The 25,324-nt window shown below is 39.8% G+C and overlaps 1 protein-coding gene across 2 annotated transcripts in view; it reads left to right on the top strand.

Moving 5' to 3' along the window:
• SIPA1L1 (signal-induced proliferation-associated 1 like 1) overlaps nt 1-25,324 on the top strand; it is a 78,707-nt gene that overhangs the window by 32,478 nt on the left and 20,905 nt on the right. For both annotated transcript variants that reach the window (XM_010140547.1, XM_010140546.1), the window contains exons 7-12: nt 1,195-1,771; nt 2,893-3,167; nt 7,157-7,435; nt 16,984-17,133; nt 22,220-22,344; nt 25,106-25,224. In XM_010140547.1, the coding sequence (XP_010138849.1) occupies nt 1,195-1,771; nt 2,893-3,167; nt 7,157-7,435; nt 16,984-17,133; nt 22,220-22,344; nt 25,106-25,224 (1,525 nt within the window). The remainder of the gene's footprint in view (nt 1-1,194; nt 1,772-2,892; nt 3,168-7,156; nt 7,436-16,983; nt 17,134-22,219; nt 22,345-25,105; nt 25,225-25,324) is intronic.

The following is a 25,324-nucleotide window of genomic DNA, read 5'->3' as shown; positions in this document are numbered from 1 at the left end:
GGATGCCCCCTCCCTGGAAATGTTGGGGATCAAGTTGGAAGGGGCTTTGAGTGACTTGATCTAGTGAAAAATGTCCCTGCCTGTGGCAGGGGGGTTGGAACTAGATGGTCTTTAAGGTCCCTTTCAACCCAAACCATTCTATGATTCAGAAAATAACACCAGCCAGTTTCCAAATGACACATTACATATTTGGCCAAAATGAGTTAATGCTTTTTCAGATCCCATTGTAGGTATGTGGCAAATCATATTTCAACTATTGCAGCATTATTTGTCACAAAAGTCTTCGAAATATGGTTGTCAGCTTTTTCTTAGGACAGGCTGCCACTCGAATGATACTGGACTGGAATGGCAAATCTTCAGTGATCCCAAACAACTCTCATCCGCACAGTATCAAAAGAGAATTGACCAGAGAGAACAGCTAAGTTTGTTGGCATTGCCTAAGGCAGTCTTGTTGTCAGTCCATCACTTGGTATAGAAACTAAAAGGAAGAGTTGAAAAAGAAGGCATTTCTTTCTGATACATGTTTCCAAACTTCTAAGAAATTTCTTATTACTGATGTTTTTGGGGTCTGCTTCTATGACTGGCATGGAGTATCAGCTGGTGCAGATTTCAATCCAGAAGTTTTAAACATAATCAGTAGAGTGATGTATAGATGTATTCAGTCACCAGAAGATGATTCTCACACTGAAACTGGCCTTCTGGGATGATGTTATTGTTTTTATCTTTATGTGTCAGTTTTATCTGTATTTCTTGTATTGATCATACACTTCACATTGCATTTGGATTAGCCTTTCAGCTTTAAGTAGTTAAATTATTAGCCAACCTGTGTAACAATGTGCGTTAGAAATTTTCTGTTTGCAGTAAAAGCAAACAAAATTGAGAACTACCATACATGAGTGATCACTTATCAAAAACCCCCCAGTTTTGTACTTGATGCTCTTTTTAAGCCGTGATACTGAGAATGGCTCAAAAATGCCTAGATGCAAAAATAAGTGGCCTTGTGTTTATGCAGTAAAAGGGACATAAATTGCACACCGGCAACATTAAAATGTAAATATAGGAATATTGCTGAGGAAGGGAGAGAAGAATTGAGGGCTCAAGGAAAAAAGGAAGTTTTTTTTTTGTATTCAAAACATGCTGAATTTATATACAGTGAAACACTCCACTTCTTCCTTATTCTTTTCTTTCTTTTAGTGTTGCTGTAACAAGATCCAGAGATGTACCATCCTTTGGACCACCTATTCCAAAAGGTGTCACATTTCCTAAATCGAATGTGTTCAGGGACTTCTTACTAGCCAAAGTCATTAATGCAGAGAATGCTGCTCATAAATCAGAAAAATTTCGTGCGATGGCCACCAGGACCCGTCAAGAGTACTTGAAAGACTTGGCAGAGAAGAATGTCACCAACACACCTATTGATCCTTCTGGCAAGTTCCCCTTCATCTCGCTTGCTTCAAAGAAGAAAGAAAAGTCTAAGCCTTATCCAGGAGCAGAGATCTATAGTTCTGGTGCCATTGTATGGAGTGTCCATGCAAAGGACTACAGCAAGGGTATGGAAATAGACTGTCTCCTAGGCATCTCTAATGAGTTTGTAGTACTCATTGAACAGGACACGAAAAGCGTAGTGTTCAATTGCTCCTGTCGAGATGTGATAGGGTGGACTTCAACGGACACAAATATCAAAATATTCTATGAGAGGGGTGAATGTGTTTCTTTGGAGAGCTTCATCAGCAACATTGATGATATCAAAGAGATCGTCAAAAGGCTGGAGGTTAGAATGTGTTCTCTTGTTTGGTTCCTTCTTTGCTTTCTCCTCTTGCCCTACCACCAAGTAAGGCTTCAATTTTTAAGTAATGGTTGGGATCCCTAAAACTGTTCTAATTGTTTATTGTGAAATCTGTAAGGACTTTCCTGCTGTTATTTCTTAAAACCCAATATTGCTTTCACGTTTATCAGATATCAGCCAACCTCCTGTGGTTGTCTGTGTGTTGAAAATGTCTCAATATGTTAAAGAAGAAAAAAAAGAAAAAAAAAAGGCAGGGCCTTCAGATGTATTAATTGCTCCCACACAATAAACATAGAAGCATCACTTTATTTCTTTTCTTTGTTTTCCTTCCCCTTCTCTATTTTACAGGCTTGTTGTATCTTGTTTCAAACAAAGCTGTAGTATCTTTGAGGCTGACTTACTGTGTTGCCAGCAGGGTGCACTTCCAATCCCTACTGCAACCTTTGGATTTGCTGAATGCATGTGATAAACTGAAAATGCAGTGAATTATTGTATCTGTCTGTAAAATAGCTGTCCAAGCACATTTTTTATCCAGTTAAGTTACAAAAGAATGTGTTATGTTTCACATATTGTCTTTCCTGCAATTTCACAACTGTGGTTGTGTAATGACCAGGAAAAAGGGAAAACCAGGCCCTATTAAATTGCTCTTGACAGTGTGCATGCTCATGGGACATAGAAGAGTTGGCACAGACTCCAGTTTACTGTACTAAGTAGGTGCATCCCATCAATTGTGACTGAAAGTAATCTTGCAATTTACTGAAACAGCTAGAAATGAAGAACGAGTGTTTGGTTACTAAAGCATGAAATACAAGGAGATGCTTATGTAACCTCTGTTGTGTGCTGCCACGTATTTCCTAAAATTCCTGCGGCTGCACTAAAAATGTCAAAAGCAGAACTTGGGTAACCAGACTCTACTGAAAATACGAGTTTGAGTGACAAGATTCATTTCAGCCAATTATGTACTTAGGACTCTGATACATATTCCTTGATTGTGTCCCACCGTTGTCTCGGGCGTTGCTTGATTATGCAAAAATGGAGCCCTTAAACCTCTGTAAGCACTGAAGGTCTCTCCATGCATTAAATTCTGTCTTCTTTTCAATTCACAGCTTGTGACTAAGGGCTGTGAAACAGTGGAGATGACTCTCCGTAGGAACGGTCTGGGTCAGCTTGGTTTCCACGTCAACTATGAAGGCATTGTGGCGGACGTTGAGCCCTATGGCTACGCATGGCAGGCAGGACTGCGACAAGGCAGCCGGCTGGTGGAAATCTGCAAGGTGGCTGTAGCCACCCTGAGCCACGAGCAAATGATTGATCTTCTCAGAACATCAGTAACTGTGAAGGTTGTAATTGTCCCTCCGTATGAGGACTGCACACCACGCAGGTATTGTGTAATAGCTACATTTGGGCTGACATTTTATCTTGATTTATTGTGTCGGGGGTGGGGGGGTGGGGCAAGAAACACCACAGAATAAGTGTTACCCTCTGAAACCCATGGTGTGATTATACTATAGTATCCAGTATTGTAATGTGAAAGAGGAGGTCAGGAAAAACTGCCCATACTCAGACTCCAGGCCCCACGAAATCTTCACTGAATAACTCATTTAATAAAATTTGGAAGAATCTCGTGTATCCTCTAAATTTCATGGAATTTAACATGGAAATCAAACAACTCTTTGTTGACAGTTACGTGTTTATGGTGCTGTTGACAGTTATGTGTTTATGGTGCATCAAAATTAATTTTACATTTCCCTGCCTATGTTCCCGTGTTGCAATGTCTGAGTGGAATTCTTGAAAGCTATGAATAGACCTACATTCTTCTACTGTCACAAATAAGTAAGGCTGTAAATGATGGAGTTTATCAAAGGTATGGATCTGGTCAGAGAAATTGCTGCAAATTGCAATTCTTTACTCAGTAGTGATCTTGCTGCCTCTCTCTCACTTCCCAACTGTGTTAAGCCTGAGGCTTGTGTCAACTGTATTATTGCTTTTATCGCTTTAAAATGTTGCTTGATGAGAAATGAGCAGTAATACATGCTTTTTTCCCTAAACTAGATATTCAGCTCCTCCGTTTTTCCTGAACTCACGCTAAAGCTTTTTATAATTTTTACTACTCCCATCTGAATTCTCTGAAGCTGTTTGTAGCATTCAGCCACAGCTCTAACTCTGATTCCCGTGTTCCTGACATCCTGTATCACTATCTTGTAAATGCTGCATGATTAACGTGGAATGGTCTTTAATAGGCTCAATTTGCCTGCAGGCTAACTCTAGATTTATGCTAGATTTGCTGAGAAGCAGCAAGTACAGTTATCAAAGTTCAGTGTGTTCCTTGCTGTTTCCTAATTAGGCGATGTTTTTGTGGGGATAGATGCTAAATCTTTGTATACTTAAGTTTGGGGCTGAACTTAAATGCATATTTATTACATTGATAGGAAATACCATCTCTGAGCAAAGACCTTGTACAAAGAAGAATTCATGTTTGGTTGTACTGTGAGCCGTGTTAACTCCTTTTTTAACTGGTAGCAAAACAGGAGCAGAGAGAAAAGGAGTTTTATTTGTCCTTTAGTTGTCAGTGGAAAATTTAATACGTGTCAAGGATTAAAATGAGCAGTGGCCTAAGGTCACCTGTGAGGTATTTGGAAAGCTTTTGTACAGTATTTAGCAGGCCTAGCAAATGGAAAGTTTGCAATCATAGCAAAAGGATTAGAGCAGAAAAATCTGTGTGAAAAGCACAGATCCTATTATTCCTGAACTAAATTAAGAACAACCCAAAGCAGGCTTAGCTTTAGTGTATCCAAACCCGTAGCAGGAAGAGAAATTACTGCACTTTTTTGAAATACTGTACTCAGCATCAGTGAATTTTGCAATTGTCTTGTGGTGAGCAAATGTTCCTGATGGATTATTGCCTAGTAATAAATTTTCATAAAGCAACTCTTTATCCTGATTGCTGCATCCAGAATCATTAAGGTTTAGTAACTGTGTCTTGAATTTGTAGCTATCCTACATACATTATAGAGATTTAACTTAAATCTTCACACAAAGCAATTTCTCTTTTGGGGAGAAATTGGGAGTCCTTTACCTGTGTCTTCTGGAGGTCATTTAGTATTTCTTCCACAGTAACTTCTACAGACTGTAACTAAAATAAAGATCGGTTCTGCTTGATGTAGTACACTCATAGGAGAAGTGCTCCCTATCCTAATAAATTGAAGTTGGAAGAAGAGCAGGGATGCAGTTAGGTGAGATGGTTTGCCAGTAGGCACATGTACATGGTCAGTAGCAGACACAAAAATATATCCAAACACCCTGATTCACAACCAAATGCCCTGCACAGAGGCAGGCCTTGTTACATCTCAACTAAAAGATGGTCATTAAAACATTGCCACTGAACTCATTTGGTGGACTGATGGCTGACCTTGAAGTCAAGGACATAGCAGCAAGAGGAAATGGTGTATTCCTGCTTCGTAAACTCTAACAATGTCTGCAAAAAAACCAAAAGAGAAACCCAGACTGCTAAAGTACATAATCACTGGGGGAAACAGTAGAGACATCAAATGCGAAGAGAAAATAAAAACCAAGGGTATCAAGATTTTAGTCAGGTTGTGAGTGGGGAGATGAGCTTTGGTTAGGCCACCTTTTCTAGGCCCCTCTCCGTGTGGAGCAAGCAGTGCTCTCCTTGAAAAAGGTTGCTGGGTCGTTCGGGATGCTGCCGAACGAGTCTGTCACCTCCTGGGTCAGTCTTGAGCAACCAATGTCCTGAGCCGCCGGCGTGCAGGGTTGGGTCTGCAGCTTCCAGTGCACCTTTTCACCTGCCGTTTCGTCCCTCACCTGTCGCTACAGGGCTTTGCAAACATGAGTAAACCTTCGGGGCTGCGCGGTGGGTTTTTTAGGTGAGGCGCAGAGTGCGCGGAACTGGCTCCACCCTTTACACCTGAGGTTCATCTGCCAGGGCCCAGCGAGCTTGGACGGTGACAGCAAAGTCCTCAGTCGTAGGTTTGGTCAGAGTGTCCTTCTCTGAGATGGAGCCTTACAGGTCTAAACGAGCTCCATCTGCTCGGGTTTGGAGTCAGAGCTGTCCTTCTCCTAGGATGGCTGCCCGAAGGCTAGTGAGCCCATCCTGCCCATGGACACACTGTGTCTGACCCTTCAGCTGAGACCTGTCTGGCTTGGGAGACCCCACCAGAGGCACATGCCACCACCAGCACAGCTCTCAACCTCACAAGGGCACGCAAGCTCCTTCCCCACAGGAAGGGGATGCCCGTGAAAGAGGTTGTGAGTGGACTTTGATACTAAATCTTCTGATCGTTCCCATCTACCATGCAGCGGTTCACATCGCAGAGTGGCCTGAGAGCACACCAACATTTTCTTTCAGATGAAGCTGAGCTACATGTGCTTCAGGAGCACATCTCACCCCTTCCAACTGCTCATCTAATTTGCAGGTCAAGAATAGAGGATAGGCCAGTGTAAAACCACAGAATGTATACGTTGTAGACACCCAGACCTCAGCACCCACTGTTTCATTTTGTCTGCTCCTATTAGACTGCACAGCTTGCAGACTTCAGCATAGCCAGATAACAAGTTTACCTGTTTTGTATTTTAGCTGGTAAGAGATAGTGATATTTCTCAGCACTAACAGCATAATCATTAGAGCTAGAAGCAGAAAAATTTGCATTGATTGTTTACTTCATTAGATAATGCTTTGTGTAGGTAAGGAAAGTAATCCCAATTAAAAAATTCACTTAAATAGAGTTATATACGGTTGTCGAAAGAAATACCAAAATTATCCCTACGAGAGCTAAAGGTCACATCTGCTTTCCAGATCTCTCATTTAAAATATGTATGTGGACTGCATTCGCATATGTCCTGTTTTATTACAGTTTTTATGCTGACCATCCTGAGGAAGCAATGGGCACCTTTTGGCCCTGGCATATACAGTTTTTAGCAAGTGTTTTGTTTTTATAATATGCAAATCAACTAAGGTATTCCAAAGCCAAAGATGTTTGAAAATGAAGTGTAATGCTTGTGTAATTCATGGGAATCTTGTCTTTTCGTGGATGTCTGTGCATCAGAAAGATTTCTCTTAAAAAGAACAAACATTTCAGGTGTTACTTGTCTGGGTGCAGGTAGTTTCTAAAACCCGTGACCTTTTTAAGTTAGAAAGGGGAGATAACCTTCTAGTGGATTTTGTAGCTTCTGTAACCCAGTAATCAGATTACGAATATAAAAATTTATTAAATTTATGTTTCTAAAAAGGAAAACCATACGTATACTGTTTCATAGAATTGTTTCAGCTTCTGTCTTCAGTTTTTAATCCTTGCAAACAGGATATGTTTAGTTTGTTTTTTATAGCAGCATGTTGAATTTCTTCATTTCCAGGAGTTCGTCAGAAAATTACCGTATGCCAGTGATGGAATACAAAGTGAATGAAGGAATGTCATATGAATTCAAATTTCCATTCAGAAATAATAACAAATGGCAGCGAAATGCAAGCAAAGGACAGGGACCTCATGTGGCTCAGGTACCATCCCAGATACAAAGTCCAGTACCATCTAGGATTGGCTCTGGGAAAGGAGAAGGGAAAATGCCACCCCCAGAACGAGCAGCCAACATCCCCCGAAGCATCTCTAGTGATGGCCGACCGTTGGAGAGCCGGAGGTATGTGTCTTCAGAAAGAGCTTTTCTGCTTTTTTCTGCTGCTCAGAATCTTTTCTGGAAAAAAAGTACAGTAGGTTTATCTAAGTATCTGAAGGCTGCTTTTAATCTTGATTTTAATTAGTCAAAAGGCAACATGAATATGAGCGAAATATTAGCCAAATGGAAATACCTTTGTTGGCATGATTAACCACAAGATGAAGTGTTACAGGATTGTTTGGCTTTATTTCCGTATGTTGGATGGTATCCTAAAACTGCTAAAGTGTGCAGTTGAAGTTTTAGATTTAAGTGTTCCTGAACTTCTGTATTTTGAAGTAGTAAATCAAAATTTTAGCCTGTTTAGCTTTATAGCTTTACCAAGCCTATAAAACTCCCAAGGCAGAAAATAGCATCTAACAGGGTGTTGAGCAGGAGAATTGTGACCAGCAGAGAAAGCAAATTTATCTGATGAGGGAGTTTTCGACCCTTTTAGGCTACAGAAGAGATTGCTTTAAGTTTGCGTCTCTCCGGAGTGGTTTGGGGTTTTTTGTTGTCTTGGGTTTTTTAAACAAGAAAGCAATTATTAAGATAGAAGTATCAGGCACATCCTGTCACAGTACTTTCATTCTTTCATGGAAGAAGATGTATTTGATAGTATTCAAATGAACTGTCTTTTTTTTTATTATCTGTACAAATCTGTCTATTTACAAAGAGATCTGTTGAGGGAAACAAGCTAGTAGCTTGTAGTTCTTTACTTTGGACAATTATCGAGAAAGAAACTAGACAGATTCTGATCTTGCTTTATGTTGCTGAAAAACACCAAGCAGCAGAAATAAGATGCGTATTGTAGAAAATTTAAAGAGAGTTCTAATGAATTAACACATCCTGAAATTTTCACATCCTAAAAAAGGGAAAAAAAAAAAAAAAAAAAAAGGGGGGGACAGCCAAGACCAAGAGACTACCAAGGTGAATTTGAAACTTCTGTGTAGGACACCTTGTTAAGAAATTATAGTTGGTAAGGACTTTATTTTCTTAATTTTCTTTTTCACTAGACAGTATTGCACTTTTGCACTCCTACTGATGAGGGAGTGCCCTCCAGACTGGAGCTCTCTGTAAGGTGAATAGATGTATATACTTGAAGATCCCATCGGTATGAGTTGCAAAAGAAGATTTGCAACACCAAAAGTACTAATAATTTCACGGATGACCTGATAAGATTGTCTGTGGAAAAAGGTCACAGAAGCCAGTGAGACATTAGGCTTAGTTCTTGTCCTGATTTGGCTGGGACAGAATCAGAGGCCTGCCATGGTCTGTGGGCCAGAGGAGCTGACCCAGCTTGGCTCTCAGGTCTATCCCGTGCCATTATCCCCCATTATAAAGGAGGAAGCTTGCTGAGTAGAGGGGGGTCTCTTGCTTGGGCTCGCCTTTCTCTTCCTGTGGACTGCTTTCACATTTATTGTGACCACTGTGTATTTGCTGGGCTGAGTATAACTTTGTATACTTTATATTGGCATTTGGTATTAGTTTGGCTGTTTAATTAAATCCATTTTCATTTCAACCTATGGGTCTCCTCTCCTTTTCCTGATCTCCCTTCTCTGCTGGGGAGAGGTCTGTGGGTGATGGAACAACTATTGTATTTTAGCCCCAGACACAGGCTAAACATAGGCAGCTCTCTAATGGTCTCTTTGAACCAATACAAAAATTACATGGCTTCAGGCCATATCCGCCTGTTAGCGCTGAAGACAGATGCTGGATTTGAAGGAATAGGAGTTGGAATGTTGGGAGGTTTCGCTCTCTTTGGTGCTGTAGAATCTCACTCTGTAATTACAGAAGGCACAGGAATACCTGGGCAAAGTTTAAGGCAGTGGCAGAAGTTCAGATTGAGTCAAGCTGCTGGTTTTTTCAGACACTTCCATCAGTTCATTATATTAACCAAAGAGTTTTGTCTAGAGTCTCAAGCTGTTTGTTTTCCAACTCATGCTGAGGAGAGTGAGCCTTTGGCTGCGCTGAGAGACGGGGTATTATTAGCTGTGTTTTTCTTGTGCATAAAATCCTACGTGGGCAACATCACATACTTAAAGCATCCAAGATTGATCCAGTCGCTGGATGCTTCTAGAGGGTGCTTATGGCGTGACAAATGTTTGCAAAGGGAAAATTACATTTCCATATACTCAGTATTTGTTTTCAAAAAGTGAAACTTAGAGTTTCCATTTTCTTCATTTGCAAGGCATGTAGCTGGGTTTTTTCTTCTCCAGACATTCTTTTAAGGCTTTTCATTATTATTATGATTATTCAAAAAGGGTTCTATTGGATCTTTTTATCCTTAAAAGTATACTATAAAAATAGCTTGTAAGTTTGGCTGGGAATTTTTTTTGGTTGCATGAAAAGTGTCGTCTTTCTTATCTTTCTGGTCTGCTAAATGTGTTAGTCTTGGCTGGATCAAGTTTAAATATCACAGCAGCTGCATAAGATTAATGTGTTTCCAGTTAAAGTAAAGAAAAATACATTTTTGTCATTTTAAAGGAATAAGGGAATTAAAAAAAAAGAAAAAACCAATAAGCTTACTGCAAGACTCGTTTATCTTTCCCCTGCATGATAAAAGAAAGCTTTGCTTTTGGGGAATCTCAGATACTTGTAGTTGTGTAAAATCTCTAAAATCGTCAAAGATGAGATTTTCATAGCCCTCTTAACTACTGTCATTTAAATTTTCATCGCTAAGTGTCATACTTTCTATAGCATCAAGATCACGTATCAGGCGATGCTGGAATCCGTTTCTGGTGCAGGTAGCAGTGATGGTGCTCTGCTGTGCTTTTCTGCCTGCAGTTTGTTCTTTGCTAGCTCTGTCTGTTGGAGAAATGGAGAACCAAAGGTAACCTGGAAATACGGGTACTCGGGTCTGTACTGAAGGTCCCTGTGACCCAAGAAAAGGGCACTCTGATTAACATGGTTATAAACCTGACCCCACTGTGTACAAGATGGCTACTTCACTGTCTGTCTCTGCAGTATTTGTGTTCTGTAGAGAGATTTTAAAGGGGTTTTTGAAAAGAGCACCTGTCGTCTGTACTGCTTTGCCTATGAGCCATAATATCCTAGATATCCTTACTACCATTACAGCTTCACTTTTGAAAAGAAGTTACTGCCTAAGTGTCAGTGGGGCCGGCAACTTAGCTATGAAGATCAGCATCAATACGTAATTCCAGTGCTAAATTACAGCTGCAACCTCAATCTTGGCTTGTGGTCTAGGTATCACAATCACTTGTGTTACTGCGGTGCTGAGCCGCAATTCAGACTAGCTGATGTTGGACTGATGGTAGTACTTAGCTGCCTTGAGGCTGGAGCTCTGCGCTCCTGCCTTTTGACTGCGTGTTCTTTGTTTATTGAGCCGGTCACAGTGACAGTGATGGCAGATCTCATCTGCCACTAAGGCAACAGCAATCTATAATTTGTCATTTGTGTTTTAAGGGATGCGGCAGCTGAGAAACCCATAGTAAACTGATCCATGGGGCTCTTTAAGCTCTGCATCTGAGATGGTTTCTGAACTAGCGCTGACAGCAGTCACCCTGGACCACGGAAGGTCACTACCATCAGTAGTCATAGCTCCACGTGGGAGCTCCAGCAGGTGGGATTTCAAAGAATAAAATAGAGGCACTATCAGTCCTGACATGGTACTCATTTTAATGATAACTTACCAGCAATAAATCCATGACTTATGTTAAGTATTTAGGAAAAAAAAACGTATTTGAAGGATTTAATGAAAACAAAAACAGTCTAAGAGACAAGCATTCCCCTCTTTGAATACAAAGTGCTCTCTGAGTACAGGTTTAACTCTTTGAATTACCTACTAGTGATATTTGAGGATCGCTTTATGTAGCTAGAGTCTCTAAATACGCATATTGAGTGAAATAAATTTCTTTTTTACTCCTCTTGGTATTTTCACTTTATTCCATTTAACTGTGTTAAAAAATAAAAGCTGCATTACCAGTCCTGAGAACAGGAGGATTTCACTTCAAATACATAAAAGCATCTTAAAATCATAGGATCGTTTAGGTTGGAAAAGACCGTTAAGATCATTGAGTTCAACCATAAACCTTACACTGCCAAGTCCCACCAAACGGTATCCCTAATTCCACGTCTATGATACCTCTGGGGACGGTGACTCAACCACTTCCCTGGGCAGCCTGTTCCAATGCTTCATAACCCTTTCAGTAAAGACGTTTTTCCTAATATCCAACTTCAACCTCCTGCGACGCATCTTGCCTCCCTATGGAGACTGCTGTCGCCTGTGGGAGAGGACCTTGCTTGACAGTCCCTTGCTCTGAGAAGGCAGACAAATGCCCAGTCCTGTGCCTAACCATCAGAGTACTTAAATTTGTCTTCACTGCATAGTCTTTGTCTATGCAACTCACTAGCTTATACGTATTTTTTTTTCTGTTCCTCATAGTATCCTGGGTCCTTCAATGTATTCATGATTGATGTGCATGTTTTATAGGCAGGCAAAATGACTTAAAACTTTATAAATGTTAAAATAAATCTCAACTGTTCCTGCAACTTTAAAATTGAAATATCTAATAAGATAAATGCAATAAATTCCACATTACAGCTTCTTTCACAACACTGATTAGTTCACACAGGACACTCTATAGCCTATAACCATGAATAAATATCACAGTAATACATTAAGTGAAACAACAATAAATAATAAGTATATGAAGGATGCCAGAGCTCATGTTATTGGGGAAGATGTAGTTGAAGATATAGTTTTAGAGCTTGATTTTTTTCTCCCTCCCAATTTTCAGTTTTTATTTTGTACACTCGGTTTCCAAACTTTATTAAGAAAAATTGTAAAGGGAAAGGAGATGAGAAAGTGTTAGACAATAATTTCTTCTTAAATAACGTATCATAAACTGGAATCAGTCTTAACTGAAACTTGATTAATTGACAAGCATTTGAAAAGTGTGAAAACCAATGAGCAAAGTAAGCTGCTGGTCCTGTGCACTTCAGTGTGCAGTTCACTACTGTTCTGGGTGAGAGCGGAAGGCTCTAACTAGAAAGTTTCTGACCACAGTCAATGTTTTAAACCAAACGGAAAACTGGATTACGGCATGACTGCAGTCGGGCACTGACAGTAGAACTCCACAGTGTGGAAGTATTGGAACAATATTCATTAAGACTGGTTTTAAGTCTTATTGAGGACTTTGGAGCACAGTCTTGCCCTAAAACTTCACACTTCTTTGAATGACGCCTGCATGTAATCAGTGACAGTAACTGTGGCAGTAGTAGTTTATAGGTTAATTCCTGCAGATAGATACTAGTTTAAACTGTTCCCATATTATATAAAAATCTGTATCTGCTGCTGCTTAGCTTAGCTTGTTTGACAGTGGTCATCAGCAGGGACCAGGGAAAAGCAGGAGAAAAGCTTACAGGTGTGAAGGAAGACTCCTTACCAGCTCCCACAGTCTCCTGGCTGTTCTCCTGTTGAAGATCTCCTGGAGCCGGATACACCTGTACCGCTGTGTTTAACGGCTGTGGGGGGCATCTCTCCATCCAGATGCCTGCTGATTGGTCTCTTCATAGTTTCAGGTCTCCTACTTGCTCCTCTTTCATGAGGGATAGTCATAGTTTGCTTGATCCGATATAATTCACGTTAGGGGGATTGAAGCAGATATGATAAAAGTGTGTAATCTGTGGAGCCCTGTAGCCTGTTCAGTGTTTCTTCATACCGAAGCTGTTCTGTACCTCTGGTTGTCCCATTGCCTGCCTCTATGTCTTCTCTTGTTACAATACACGTTTTCTGAAATGCGATGATCAATTGAAGAAAAATATTTGAGAAGGTACAATGTGATAGCATAATTGTATTTTCTGTTCATTTGCTATCCCCTTCCCCAAAATTGCTGATGTTCTTTTTTCCTTTTTAAATGGTTTGGTTTCCTTTTTAATGTGAGAGCATTGAGTCAGTGTTTTCAGAAAACTGTCAAGTCCTGTGGTATTATGAGGATTGCAAAAATAAAATACATGGAAGGTAAGCATGGCAAAATTAAGATTTACTGGGTAATTTTATTCAGAACTCTTGTGTAACCATATTTTCTGAGACTTCCTTTGATAAGAGAGGACATCTGCCTAATTCAGTTCACACAGTGGATGCAGCTCATTAAAGAAGAACTATTTAATATTTTATTTTCCTCTTCATTACTCCATCCCTTATTTACTGGATGGCGTTCAAATCCTGATGTAGAGATGCAATTACTAATTCCCCTCTAAGCTTTACAGTGGTGCCCATTACTATAGTTTCTGAATGCTTCATGGGTAATAATTAAACCAAACTTTCAAAACTCTTATGTGAGAAGATATGTCTTTGACCCTCTTCAGATTAAGAACAAAGGTAGACAGACAACGTTCTTATCATTTGTTGTGTCTTATTCAGAGCATCTCATATTCCCAGCGTTGTTAATATTTTATATATTCAAATTACAGCTGACTTCAGGTGCTTTGGTTAGTTTTCAGCTCAGAAGTAAATGGGGCTACAGAATCAAAGAGGCCTTTGAGAAACTTGCAATTAGTGACAATGAAAGAAATAATTTTCTTTAACAAATATGTCAGTGGTCATACTGGAGTGCTGCAGCAAGTACAAGATAAGAACTCAGCTTGCTAAGTCAGCACTGAAGTCCTTGACTGTAAGGCCATCTTTTCTCTTAGCCTGCAGCTTTTTCACTTCGAGCTGTGCAGCTCTTGCAGGAGAAGCTGTAGCCCAAAATAAAACTGCGCAGGGCCGAGGTCCTAATGGAGAAGGCACCTGTGTGTGGTTGTATACCTGAAGACTGCCTGAGGCCACAGGCTCAAAGTTTGCTAGACTGACGTTTTTCTTACGATGCGTATGATATGTACCTATGCATACTGGGGACAGCAGGAAATTACAGCTGATGACATGCAAATTAATTTATTAAGAGCAAGACGGATGCTTTTGATGTCTGAGTTGTCATACTAAACAAAATAAATGTATGCCATCCCACTTGCTGCCTTCACAAAAGGTTATCTTCTAACAAAAGGTTAGTACTTGGCAAGACTCAACCAGTCCTTTCAGGATGAACTAGATCTGTTAGAACTAAATCATGCATGGAATAATTCCAGTTCAGTTACTGCAGTGTAATTGTATCTGTTTAATGCGATGGACACTTGGCCTATTTTTAAATTCAGTTATGGGACTCATGCACTTAACCGTTTTGGAATTTCTTCTTAGAGCTGTCTTTTGAAATAGATAATAGCTTGGTTTAGTTTGGGTTTTAATTATAAAGCACAGAATATCTTAACTATAGGGGCATGCTACTAACACAATACTCCTTTTGTCTTGGGAAGTGCCTTTCATCAATAGATTTCAAAGCAGCTCAAAAGTCAATTTGAACTAATTTAATCTAAACCTCTTTTATTTATATGTTTCACATAAAATGAAATGTCTTTCACTATTAATGTTTTTTAGTGCTATTGTGAACTGTGCCAACAAAATGCGTTACTGCTTTAAATAATGGGGTCTCCTTCCTGACTGGTTGTTCATTGCTGTTGTTCAGACCACATTTATAATACAATTTTACTTGCCCTGGAAGTCTTTCACCTTTGTAAATGCATTACAACTCCAGGACATTGTTCTGAAACCTTGACGTTCTTTCCGAACAGCGCTGTCACTTTTTGGTAAGGCATGGGAAGGAAAGACAAGGCATAGCCGAATCTGAAGTGAAAGTAAGCACTTTCCAGCCGGAAGTGATTTGACAAAAATTATCTGAGAAGTAATTTGCTTTCTTGCTTTAAATTCTAATTTAGTATTGGGGAAAAAAGGTCATACACCTACAGTGTGTCTCTCTGCGAGCACCACTGAGTTTAAATGTGTGCGCCTGTATAGCGGAGTGTGTGCTGTCGAGAGTACTTATTTCTGTTGGCTGAACTGTTTTGTTTCCTCCCTGTAAGAAGAGTGCCATTTGGAATATGAGCTGCTTGGCTCGTGGCTCCCCAAGTTTTTGACTCTTGAGCTGTGTTCTTTGCAATCAAATATTTCAGAATTGTTGCTTGATAAACATGAGATAAGTTAAATTCAGTTCAGTAGACTAGAAAGGAATTGCTGGATTTGGTATGGTACTTGTGGTGGTCAGGCATTAGATCATTCCTTTCTTATCTTGGAAAAGGAGTTACTATTAACCGTACGTGCTTTGTGAAATTCCAGATGATCAGGATGATTGGTCCAGTCCTGCTGCCCTTTCCAGCTTAAGATTTTGTTAGTTTGCTCCTCGTTTGCAAAGTACTGCGTGGGACAAACGCACATTTGATATAGATATACGCACACACCTTCTTTGGATATATACACACACATACAGGAGTAACATTAATCAGTGTGGTGTTATTTTCATTTTCAAAAGAGGTTTCTGAACTTTTAAAGTTCCTACAGTGACGTGGTGAGAGCTGTTTAAAATGTGCCACTCCTTTACAGATAGAGATTAAGTGGCTTGGCTAAGATCTTGTAAATCCCCAGGCCCAACCTGTGTACTGAGGCAACTATTCCTGTGTTTCACTCAAGTCAGTATGCATTTTTTAAATGTTAAAAGTGAAGCTGCTGTTTAAGTTGTGTAAGTTACAGTATTTTTTTAAATGAGTTGAAATGAGTAAAGGTTTGCATTCATAGTAGGATTTTGATGTTCATGGATGGCGTAATTCAAACTCCATTTAAACCACTTCAGAAGTTCTGAATGACATCAGTCACCACCAAGTAGAACAAAGAACTGGGCAGCACTGGTGAAGTTGGTTGGGGTTTGGGAAACAAAATATACAAAGCAGAAAATTATCTGAAAAAGCCTTCAACTGTGGAACCGGATATATGAGTTGAGCATTGCGAGCCTTGCTGCTTCCAGCCGTTCTGCCCAGGTGCACATGTTGGAATTCTAACCCGTCTCTTTGCTGTATGGTGGTTCTGACAGCAGAAAGCTTCATACGCCTCAGATCTGTGTTTTCAAACAGAGTACTAGTTCAGTGAGACAGTTTTTTATTAGAATGTTACGTTTTTAGGAGGCATTTTAAGGTATTTATACATTTCCTTAGTCCTTGTGATTTGAGAACAACTTTGGTGGCATAGAGATAAGCTTGATACTCTCGGAAGAGTTTGCATAGGCAAACTACAGTTAGTTTAAATTCCAGGCAAGAGTTTGTTTAGAGAGCTAGGCATACTTTGTTCTGTTTGGTATTTGGGTGAGAAATGTGTGCTTCGTTATTCCTTACAAACAGTCTGTGGGGACAAATTGGGACTTCAGAAACAGGGATATTTTGCTTGTGTGTGCTGGGGTTTTTCTCCCACGTTTGCTTCTCTTCCTTTATTGCCCTGTGTGCAGCATTTACAGCTGGTTTTCTATTGTTTCCAGTAGGTTAATAAGGTGAAAATGTCTTATCCTTCAACTGACTTAATGTCTGCTCTCTCGGTGGTGCTGTGTTCTTTGCTGATGAGACAGTCTGGTGTTTTTCATCATGCTTTGCACCATGGTATTTCAGTATATACTGCTATTCAGTATTGCTGATTCGACTGATTTGTTTGCTCTGACCAGGCTGTCTCCCGGTTCCGATGTCTACGTCACAGTTTCATCCATTGCCTTAGCAAGATCGCAACAGTGCCGTAATTCTCCAAGCAACTTATCATCCTCCAGTGAGACTGGCTCTGGTGGGGGCACGTACAGACAAAAATCTATGCCAGAAGGGTAGGCACCAGACTTTTTTCATATTCTTTCCAGAAAGGTTTTTGTTCTCTGTTCCATTTGTTGTGATGTATGTTAAACTAAAGGAGCACTTACCCATCCTCCTGTCAGCTGTTGTTCACATGCATTAAAACATGTTTGTTTTCAAATATCACTGTCATGATTCTTGAAAAAGTCACATTTACAAATCCCTTGCTTCTACCTTTTCCCTTTGTGACTTAACATCTCTCTCTACGATCCTAGTCTACAGCTGCTCAGGTTACTGTACGAAGGTACCTTTATGTATTTAAAAATCTTCATTAAAGGTACTGGTTTCATGCTGCAAATTGCTTCATTGCACAGGTTTAGATTCCAAAATAAAATAAGTGATAGGTTAGGGGCTTTGCAGCCTGTGCGAACAGTTGAAGCAAAGTAGTGTTGAACGCAACTGAGACTTCAGTTGTGTAGGCACAGAAGCTATGCAGTAATCCACAGAAGTAATCCACAGCTAGCATCTTGTGCACGTATTTACAGCCATCCTGTTTTAAGGCGCTTTCTTCCAGCTTTCCAGAAATCTTCAAACTCTCTGAAGTGATCCAGTGCCAATGGGCAACTTGCAGAGGAAGAAATTAAGTTTGTATCATTTTCAGAGAGCACTGAAAGGAGCAATGAATCAAGCATCTCCAAGTAGGATAAAAAGTAATTGGCAGCAGAAGAGCTCTCTACCACATTGCAAATTACTTCCTGTAGAGAAGATAAAGGGGCAAAACTACTAATAGTTCACACAGCAAAGATTCCCCCTGAAGTCTTCTCGAGTGTGGTGCAGGTCATTGTGTGTGATTCATTCTGGTTTGGGTCTTTTATAACATAGGACTACACACAGCAAAGATTCCCCCTGAAGTCTTCTCAAGTGTGGTGCAGGTCATTGTGTGTGATTCGTTCTGGTTTGGGTCTTTTATAACATAGGACTGTCTTTTTCTTTATTTAAGACTAAATGTTGTTGTCAGAAACTGCTTAGCATAAGGCACTGTCTTGTGCCTGTTCAGGTGCCTGTGAGGGGACGCCGCTCTGTGTCAGTCCAGAGAATGCCCTTCTGAGCATGTGTTTGAACAAGTGCTGCTTCTTGCTCCAGAGCACTGAAGACTTGGCCTCCCTGTCCTCCTCCTTGCAGTTCAGTTTGAGGTTTTCTGAAGAGGCCATCTCTTCTCTGCTGCACACCTTCAGGAAGGCTTGGATTCATGAGACTGAGACCTGGTCAGGTCATTATTTGAGTTTGCGCTTAAGTCCTACTGACATAAGCAGATTTGCTCTAAACCCTTTAAACTTTGCTGTAAGGAAACTGAGTGGAAGTGTTTCCAAAGCTCTGCAGCTGGAAAAAGCACTTAACCTCTTGATACACTGCATCCTTCCTGCCTTATACATGCCAGCAGCACTTAAGCGTTGCCTTGAATTCTGAAGAGCAGCTTGTGCTCCCAAGATCTTGTCTGCTCTTTTCCAACTACGTCATTTGCTCTACAAAAAAGGTATTGCTGCCATATGTCCTCAGACCGTCACAACCCTGACGGCTTGAGTAGGGCGGGTTTTTCAGACACACTAGGGATTTTGTTCTGAGTTGGCCTCAGAGCCCACCAGCGCCCATCCCAACCCATTTCCATCTTTTAATTATACACATAATGTTCACTACAGCGCTCTTTGAGCTTTTTGCAAGTTCAGCAGAGAGATGTGTCCTAGAAACCTTGCATGTACAGTCTTTTTGGTCTTGAAGTTTTAATGTGGTGCAAGGAAACAGCTGTTTAAAGAGAATAGTGAAAGAAATAATTAATACCTGAACATTACGTGTTCCTTATTGGATACTTTTTTTAAAAAAGAGAAATCACTTATTAAACTCCAACTATTTGACTATTATGTTCTGTTCTTATAGGAAGAGCACTTTGTCTCCCATACTATGTTTGTACATATGAATCATATTTACTTGGGACTTTCCAACTATTTTCTAGCAGGCTAAGTGGAAAGCATGAAAAATGGAATTATGAAGGAAACTTTCCCTTGCCTCAATAAGCAGAGCAATGTGTAGCATATAACTGAAAATCACTGCAGTTCCATGTGCATCTTTTGTTGATAGTTGTCCAAGAGACCGGATTCAGGGCAACTCCGTAGTGATGTTTCATGCGCCAGGTAGAGCTGGTCAGTGATTAACCCATAAATATTGTTAAAATAAGAGAAAGATTGTAGCATTCAGTTGCTAAGATGTTGGAGGGAAGGGTGGGCTGGATTATGGGCTGAGGGGGCACCATGTCCTGAAGGTAATCTTCCCAAGGTGAGGCTCCAGTGTGCTCTAGGTATGCCAGTCCCTGAGACTTGCCAGTGCAGGAAATCTCAACTGCATAATAGGTGTATACATTTCTTTCTTGTTGCATGATATGACAGGTTTTGAAAGTTTGTGAAACTTTAAATGATTGGAAGCATGGGTATGCGTCCAGTCTCTATCTGACATGGGTAAGAGCAGTAACTACTGCTGCTTCTAGATTATCCGTTCGTATCCTCAGCTGGGTATAGACAAAAACGTGACTGCCTTCAAGAATGTCCGGATTGGTCTTGATGTAGGTATTTGTGTTTCATATAGTTATCCTGTGTTTACTTGAAGGTATGTATATCTAATAAATGATTGTTGAATGTAAAAATGAAATTCAAAACCAGCAAAATAATTAGTTTCTTCGTATGACATATGCATAAAGTACATTTAAACAATTTAACTGTCCTTTTAATCCAGACTGATTTTCCTTTGATATTTTGGGGTTCGTTCCTAAATACGTTCCTAAATACCCTAGCAGGCACAGAATATGGCACCACCTGCATTTATTATTCCTGCTTTTAAATAACCCACTTCATGTAAAAAAAGGCAATCTAAAGACATTTCTTGCTGCTCAATTAGTAGAGCACTTATTTTAATGAAATGAAATTAGAAACATGGTGGTTTTGTACATCTAATCTTGAAAAAAAGATGCCACATCATAAAATATGCCAAGTGCCAAACTGACTGCTTTTATACATGTGAACATTAAGGGGTTTGGGTAAGAGGACAACACAGTAAAATGTTTGATGCAGGGCAACTTCATCGCATCAAGGTTTTGGGGGGTGAGAGGGTTGGATTTTTCTTTTAGATTCCAACTTCTAGTTATTTTATCATGAAAAGGTATTTTTCCCAAAATACTTCAAAGTCTTAGAAGTTTGAAAATTACCTCAGATCAGTGTTTAAAGAATCAATCAGCTTTTGAAATCTTCTGTTTATGATTTTATGCATCTGTTGAATTGGTATTGAATTCATCGTGTTTAATTTAGGAATTTGGTTAAGTGAAGTCATAGCTAGACTGTGAATAGAGAAAGAAAAGCATTACTCATTTCAGGCAATTTCAGTTTAAGTGGTTTGCATTCAGAGGGCAAATGTATCCAGGTTTTCGTCACTTTTTTTTTTATTCATCAACCCCTATGTTGGCTATACCAGGGAGTGGTGAATGTTTGGGTAAAATTTAGAAGGCCCAGATTTCAAAATGTGGCATTTTGGAGCTGTGCTGCATGTACAGGCGTATTCCAGCTGCGTGTCTTTAAGGATGCGAGTGGGACTTTGTTGTTCTGTTTCTTTGGTGGGTTCATAAGTTCATGACCTTCCAGATGGGATAACCACGCTGAGCCTGTTCCGACAGCTGGGCAGATGTCCGGTTTACGTTGCAGGTTCTGTGGGGCAGGCTGTAGCGAGTAGAGTGAGGAGAAAGTACAGTTTGGCTATTCTGTTTTTCTGTTGCTATTAAACAGAGCTAGAGAAATTCTTTGATATGTAGAGAATATATCAGGTTGTTGTAATTCTTTTGAGTGTTACTCTGTGCATGTAGAGTGCGATTTTTTTTTTTTTTTTTTTTTTTTTTTTTTTTTTTTTTTTTTTTTTTTTTTTTTTTTTTTTTTTTTTTTTTTTTTTCTTCCTTCAGGGTATATCTGATAAAAAAGAAAAAAACCACCTCAGAAATGCATTATTCTTTACTAATTCTTAATGATTGATCTGCCAATTCTGAAGCCAACTATAATTCTTATAGACTTAAGTGATTTATATGTAATACAGAATTATAGATTTAATTCTTACAGGCTTTTAGGTGTATAAGTCATGAAGACTTTGGTATGACATAGAGGCTGTGTATGTCGTCTTTGTCATTATCTTGTTCTCCTTCAGTTTATCTTTAGCGAGCTTTCCAAAATCCATCTGACTAATCTACCAGGATTTTCGAAGTCCATTGAATGCAGTTTTCCTTTTGCTCTCTATGCTTTCTTCAACTACAGTAGGTATATATGTCCCACTGCTCTCCTACAGCTGTATTTAGTTTACAGTAGTCCACTCAAATTATTTTATAATCGACTAACTTATTTGCAGAATTTATAACCCCCAGGCTTTGGGAATCCATAAGCAATACAGTCAACTTTATAAAAGCTTATGTAAAACATATGGCAGTGTAATTTGTCTCAGATGAATCTATGTTGTTTGCATATATGTCTGCCTCACCTAGGTGTGACCTTACTAGTGTTTTGCTTAGAGCCCAGGGACATGGCTGAGATCCATAGGGTTGTCCCGACAAACTCGCTTGGACTAGTTTGAGTAGTGCTTTCCCAGTCATCTTTGGTATCTTTTCCCAATAAACTCACCTCATTTCCCTGTGTGGCTTTTATCCAGACTTTCAAGTTTTACTTATTGTGGTCGATTTTCCTTAACCATGTAATGGTCTGGTCACCTTTCCATATAAATATCTATGTGAATGAAAACCAATCACATTATTTCTGGATGTTTTGTTTTTTTTTTTTTCAAGTGTATGCACTGTATCCAGATGTTCTTGAACAAGGAGGCTCAATAAATGAATGTGTACTGTAATCTTAAAGATGCTAAATGGATCCAGAAAGCTGCCACAAAAATTAAGTGGAAACACATTACAAATCCCTCAAGGAGTTGTGCTGTGCATTGATCTGTCCTGTTGCTTGACACTAGCTCCTTTAAAGAATTCTTTTCTCCTTATGTGAGATTTATGCATATTTAAAATAATTTTCTGCTTTGTTTTTTGGGGTGTTACAACAGGTTTGGAATTAGCCGTAGATCGCCTGCTTCCATCGACAGGCAGAACACGCAATCAGATACGGGTGGTAGCGGCAAATCCACACCCAGCTGGCAAAGAAGTGAGGATAGTATCGCTGACCAGATGGGTAGGTAATTAATTCTTTACAATGAGCAAGTGGTGCTAACTGCAAGGTGACTTTGGCAGTACTTCTCCAGGCAGAGAGAGAACCTGCTTAAGCACTGTGTTTTCAGTGTCTTTGAAAGTTAACCCTGTTCATCAGGATGAATAATGAGGTCTGGAGCATGTACCAGGTTCTGCAGTCTGTTTCCTTGAGACCTGTGCATATCACCTGAGGAAGAACTGATTTCAGTTCTTCATTTGATTGTGAAACTTAAATCCACCTTAATGCTCTTATCCTGAAACACTCTGTCCTTTTAGGAGCAGTTGGGTAGGCACACTTATTAATTTCCTTTGCAGTTGAGGATTTGCCTGACCTCACCGACTCTCCCGAGTATGTTGGCTTACTTTAATTTTTGCTTAGTTTGTCTAAAGCACTTGTGATGCTTCCTTTCATAAAGTGCTATGTAAATGCAAATTGATTATTTGATCATTGAAGATATAAAAATACCATGTACAAGATGGAAAAAATGCAATTAAAGTTTAAATAGTGGAGTAAATCTGTAGGTTGGTAATTGCCTTCCACCAGCGTATACATTTTCATTGCGCTTGGCAATTAAGCTGTCATCTGAGGAAATACGTTAACTACGTAAAATAGCCGGGTATGAAAATTTGTTTTGTTAAGCCTTCACTTGAAGCTTTTGCGCTTACACCCTTTGCTACAGCTGTGGCTTGACTTGAGTAGATACCAATGAGATCGACACCACTGGAAATGTCCTGGCTGCAAACTGCACTGATCCAGCATGATGGCCGTGGTCAATCTTGAGAGATTGGGGGTTTTGACTTTGTTACCATACTTCTTCTGTTGCCCATATAGGTCACCGTTTTGCTGCATCACAGCTTTTGTTCTAAGTAAACGGGCTGGTGTTGAACACAGAATAAGGTTCGATGAGATCAGGAGGAGTTTAAGACAAATGCCAGCCTCAAGTTCTGAAGATGTACTTTATTCAGATACCTTCACAACCTCAGTGAGCTGTGCCTTGTTATTGAAGCCATCTGTCAGTCCCTCCCTCACAACTCCCCCCATACTAGTCACTAAAAAGCCGTGATTATACTGATCCGCAGTTCTCATTTTGACAGAACAGTTTCTAATCGCATATGCTTTGATACTCCGTGATGGTAACGACACATGTGAAACTGATCTTTTGCTCAGCATTGCTTTTGCAGACCAACAGTTGGGTATTGGAGCTGCCAGCAAGTGGAGCTGCCAGCAAGTTCTCTCCTACAGTGTCGGGTGTCACCATATTAGCTAAATAAATAAATAAGGCCAAAAAGAACAGGAAAAATTGTGTGGTAGAAGAGACAGCTCCGGTATTTGGCAAAAGCTGGGAAACATAGTCCCTGTATTTTATCTCTCATGTACTATCATGCATTCGTAGAGTCGCAGTTGGAAGCTGCATCTCTGACCGGAGTCTTTATTGCCAGTCGTGGGAATCTAGGTGAGAGTTTGGGTCTATGACAAATGAGCACGTTTCTGCTTAGGATAATCTCTCTCAAGGTAAATCAGGCATTAGGTGCAGTGGATCCACACTCTCACTCCTTGATGGCCCATTCTTAGCTACAGAAGACCTTTGTTCTTTGTGCACCAGCACTGCTTGCTACCACTTGCCAGGGAGAATCAAGTCTGAATATTTTTAAATTATTTTTATTACACTTTTATATTTAAAAAACCCTTTTTTGTTTGTTTTTTAAAAAGCTGGTGATGCTGCAGATCAAGATGAACAAACTGTGGCTGCGTTGGGCAAAGCACCACTTGTTACCATGGGTATTAAGTACTTGATGTACATAATCACATAGTCTAGTTAAATGCAGCACTTCTCAAAGTGCACAGTATTGCATAACCACGGGAGAAGAGATACACGAAAAGGGTCACAACTGAGAAAGACCCTTTTAAAATACTGGCCTTGGGCTCTGAGAAGGCAATTGTGTACCTGATGGGCTATGTCTGGACACCCTCTAGACCTCTACAGTTAAGTCCCAAAGGAAAATTAGGTTTAATCAGCAAAGAGCACCCTTATGAGGGTCCATGTAAGACAAGTGATTTGAGCTCCATCCACTTTTTTCAGGTTTAGCTTAATAAGTATCGCTTTTGTACATCTGTGCAGTTCCTATATGCACAGCCAGTGGGTTTTTAAGGGAATATTGTGATTTCCACAGATTTTTTGCAATCTCTTCAATTAGAAAATGTTTATTTAATTCACCTTAATTTTGACAAGAAATAGCACGATAGTTGTACTGGAGAAAATGTGTTCATTTAGGTGATAACTTTTGGTATTGTCCTGCCTTGCGTGGAATACAGTAGAATAAATGAGCATCTTCAGATTTTTTAATCTTGTGTCCATAGGCGATGTGCATGTAGAGATACAGTGTCAATATACTGTGAAAATGAATATTCTGCTGCTTTAATGCTCTGATAGAGTGCTGTTGGATAATGGAGCGTGATACCATTCAGGTTGTTCTAGCAAGAACCAGGATGGTGGCCACGGGTTTTTAATGAAGTCTTACTGATTTATGTCAGGCAGGAGTGGGCCCTCATTTACCTGTGTTTTGTCAAAAAAGAGTTGGTTGGGTTTGGTTTTGTTTTTTTTCATTTGGAATGAATTTGTTATTGGTATCCGAAGTTTTTGGCTAATGGTAGTATTAGAAAAATTCCAGTATAAAAGTACACACTTTCTTTGTTTGTTGCACTGCATTTGCTCTCCGGTACATCACTGTGTGCTGTATTGCAGAGCCAACATGCCATCTCCCAGCAGTATCGAAAGTTCTGCCATCCTTCAGAGAAAGCCCCAGTGGAAGACTGATGAGGCAGGATCCTGTGGTTCACTTGTCTCCAAATAAGCAGGGTCATGTAAGTTATCCTAAAAAAGGAGTTATTCAGTGTTTTGCTTTTGCTCCACAAGCTTTTGATACCAAAAGTGGTGTTTAAAGTTACTTTTACGGTGTCATTA

Source organism: Buceros rhinoceros, unplaced genomic scaffold, assembly GCF_000710305.1.
Source record: "Buceros rhinoceros silvestris isolate BGI_N320 unplaced genomic scaffold, ASM71030v1 scaffold2487, whole genome shotgun sequence".
Lineage (NCBI taxonomy): Eukaryota > Metazoa > Chordata > Aves > Bucerotiformes > Bucerotidae > Buceros > Buceros rhinoceros.
This window is presented reverse-complemented; position numbering and strand designations above follow the sequence as displayed.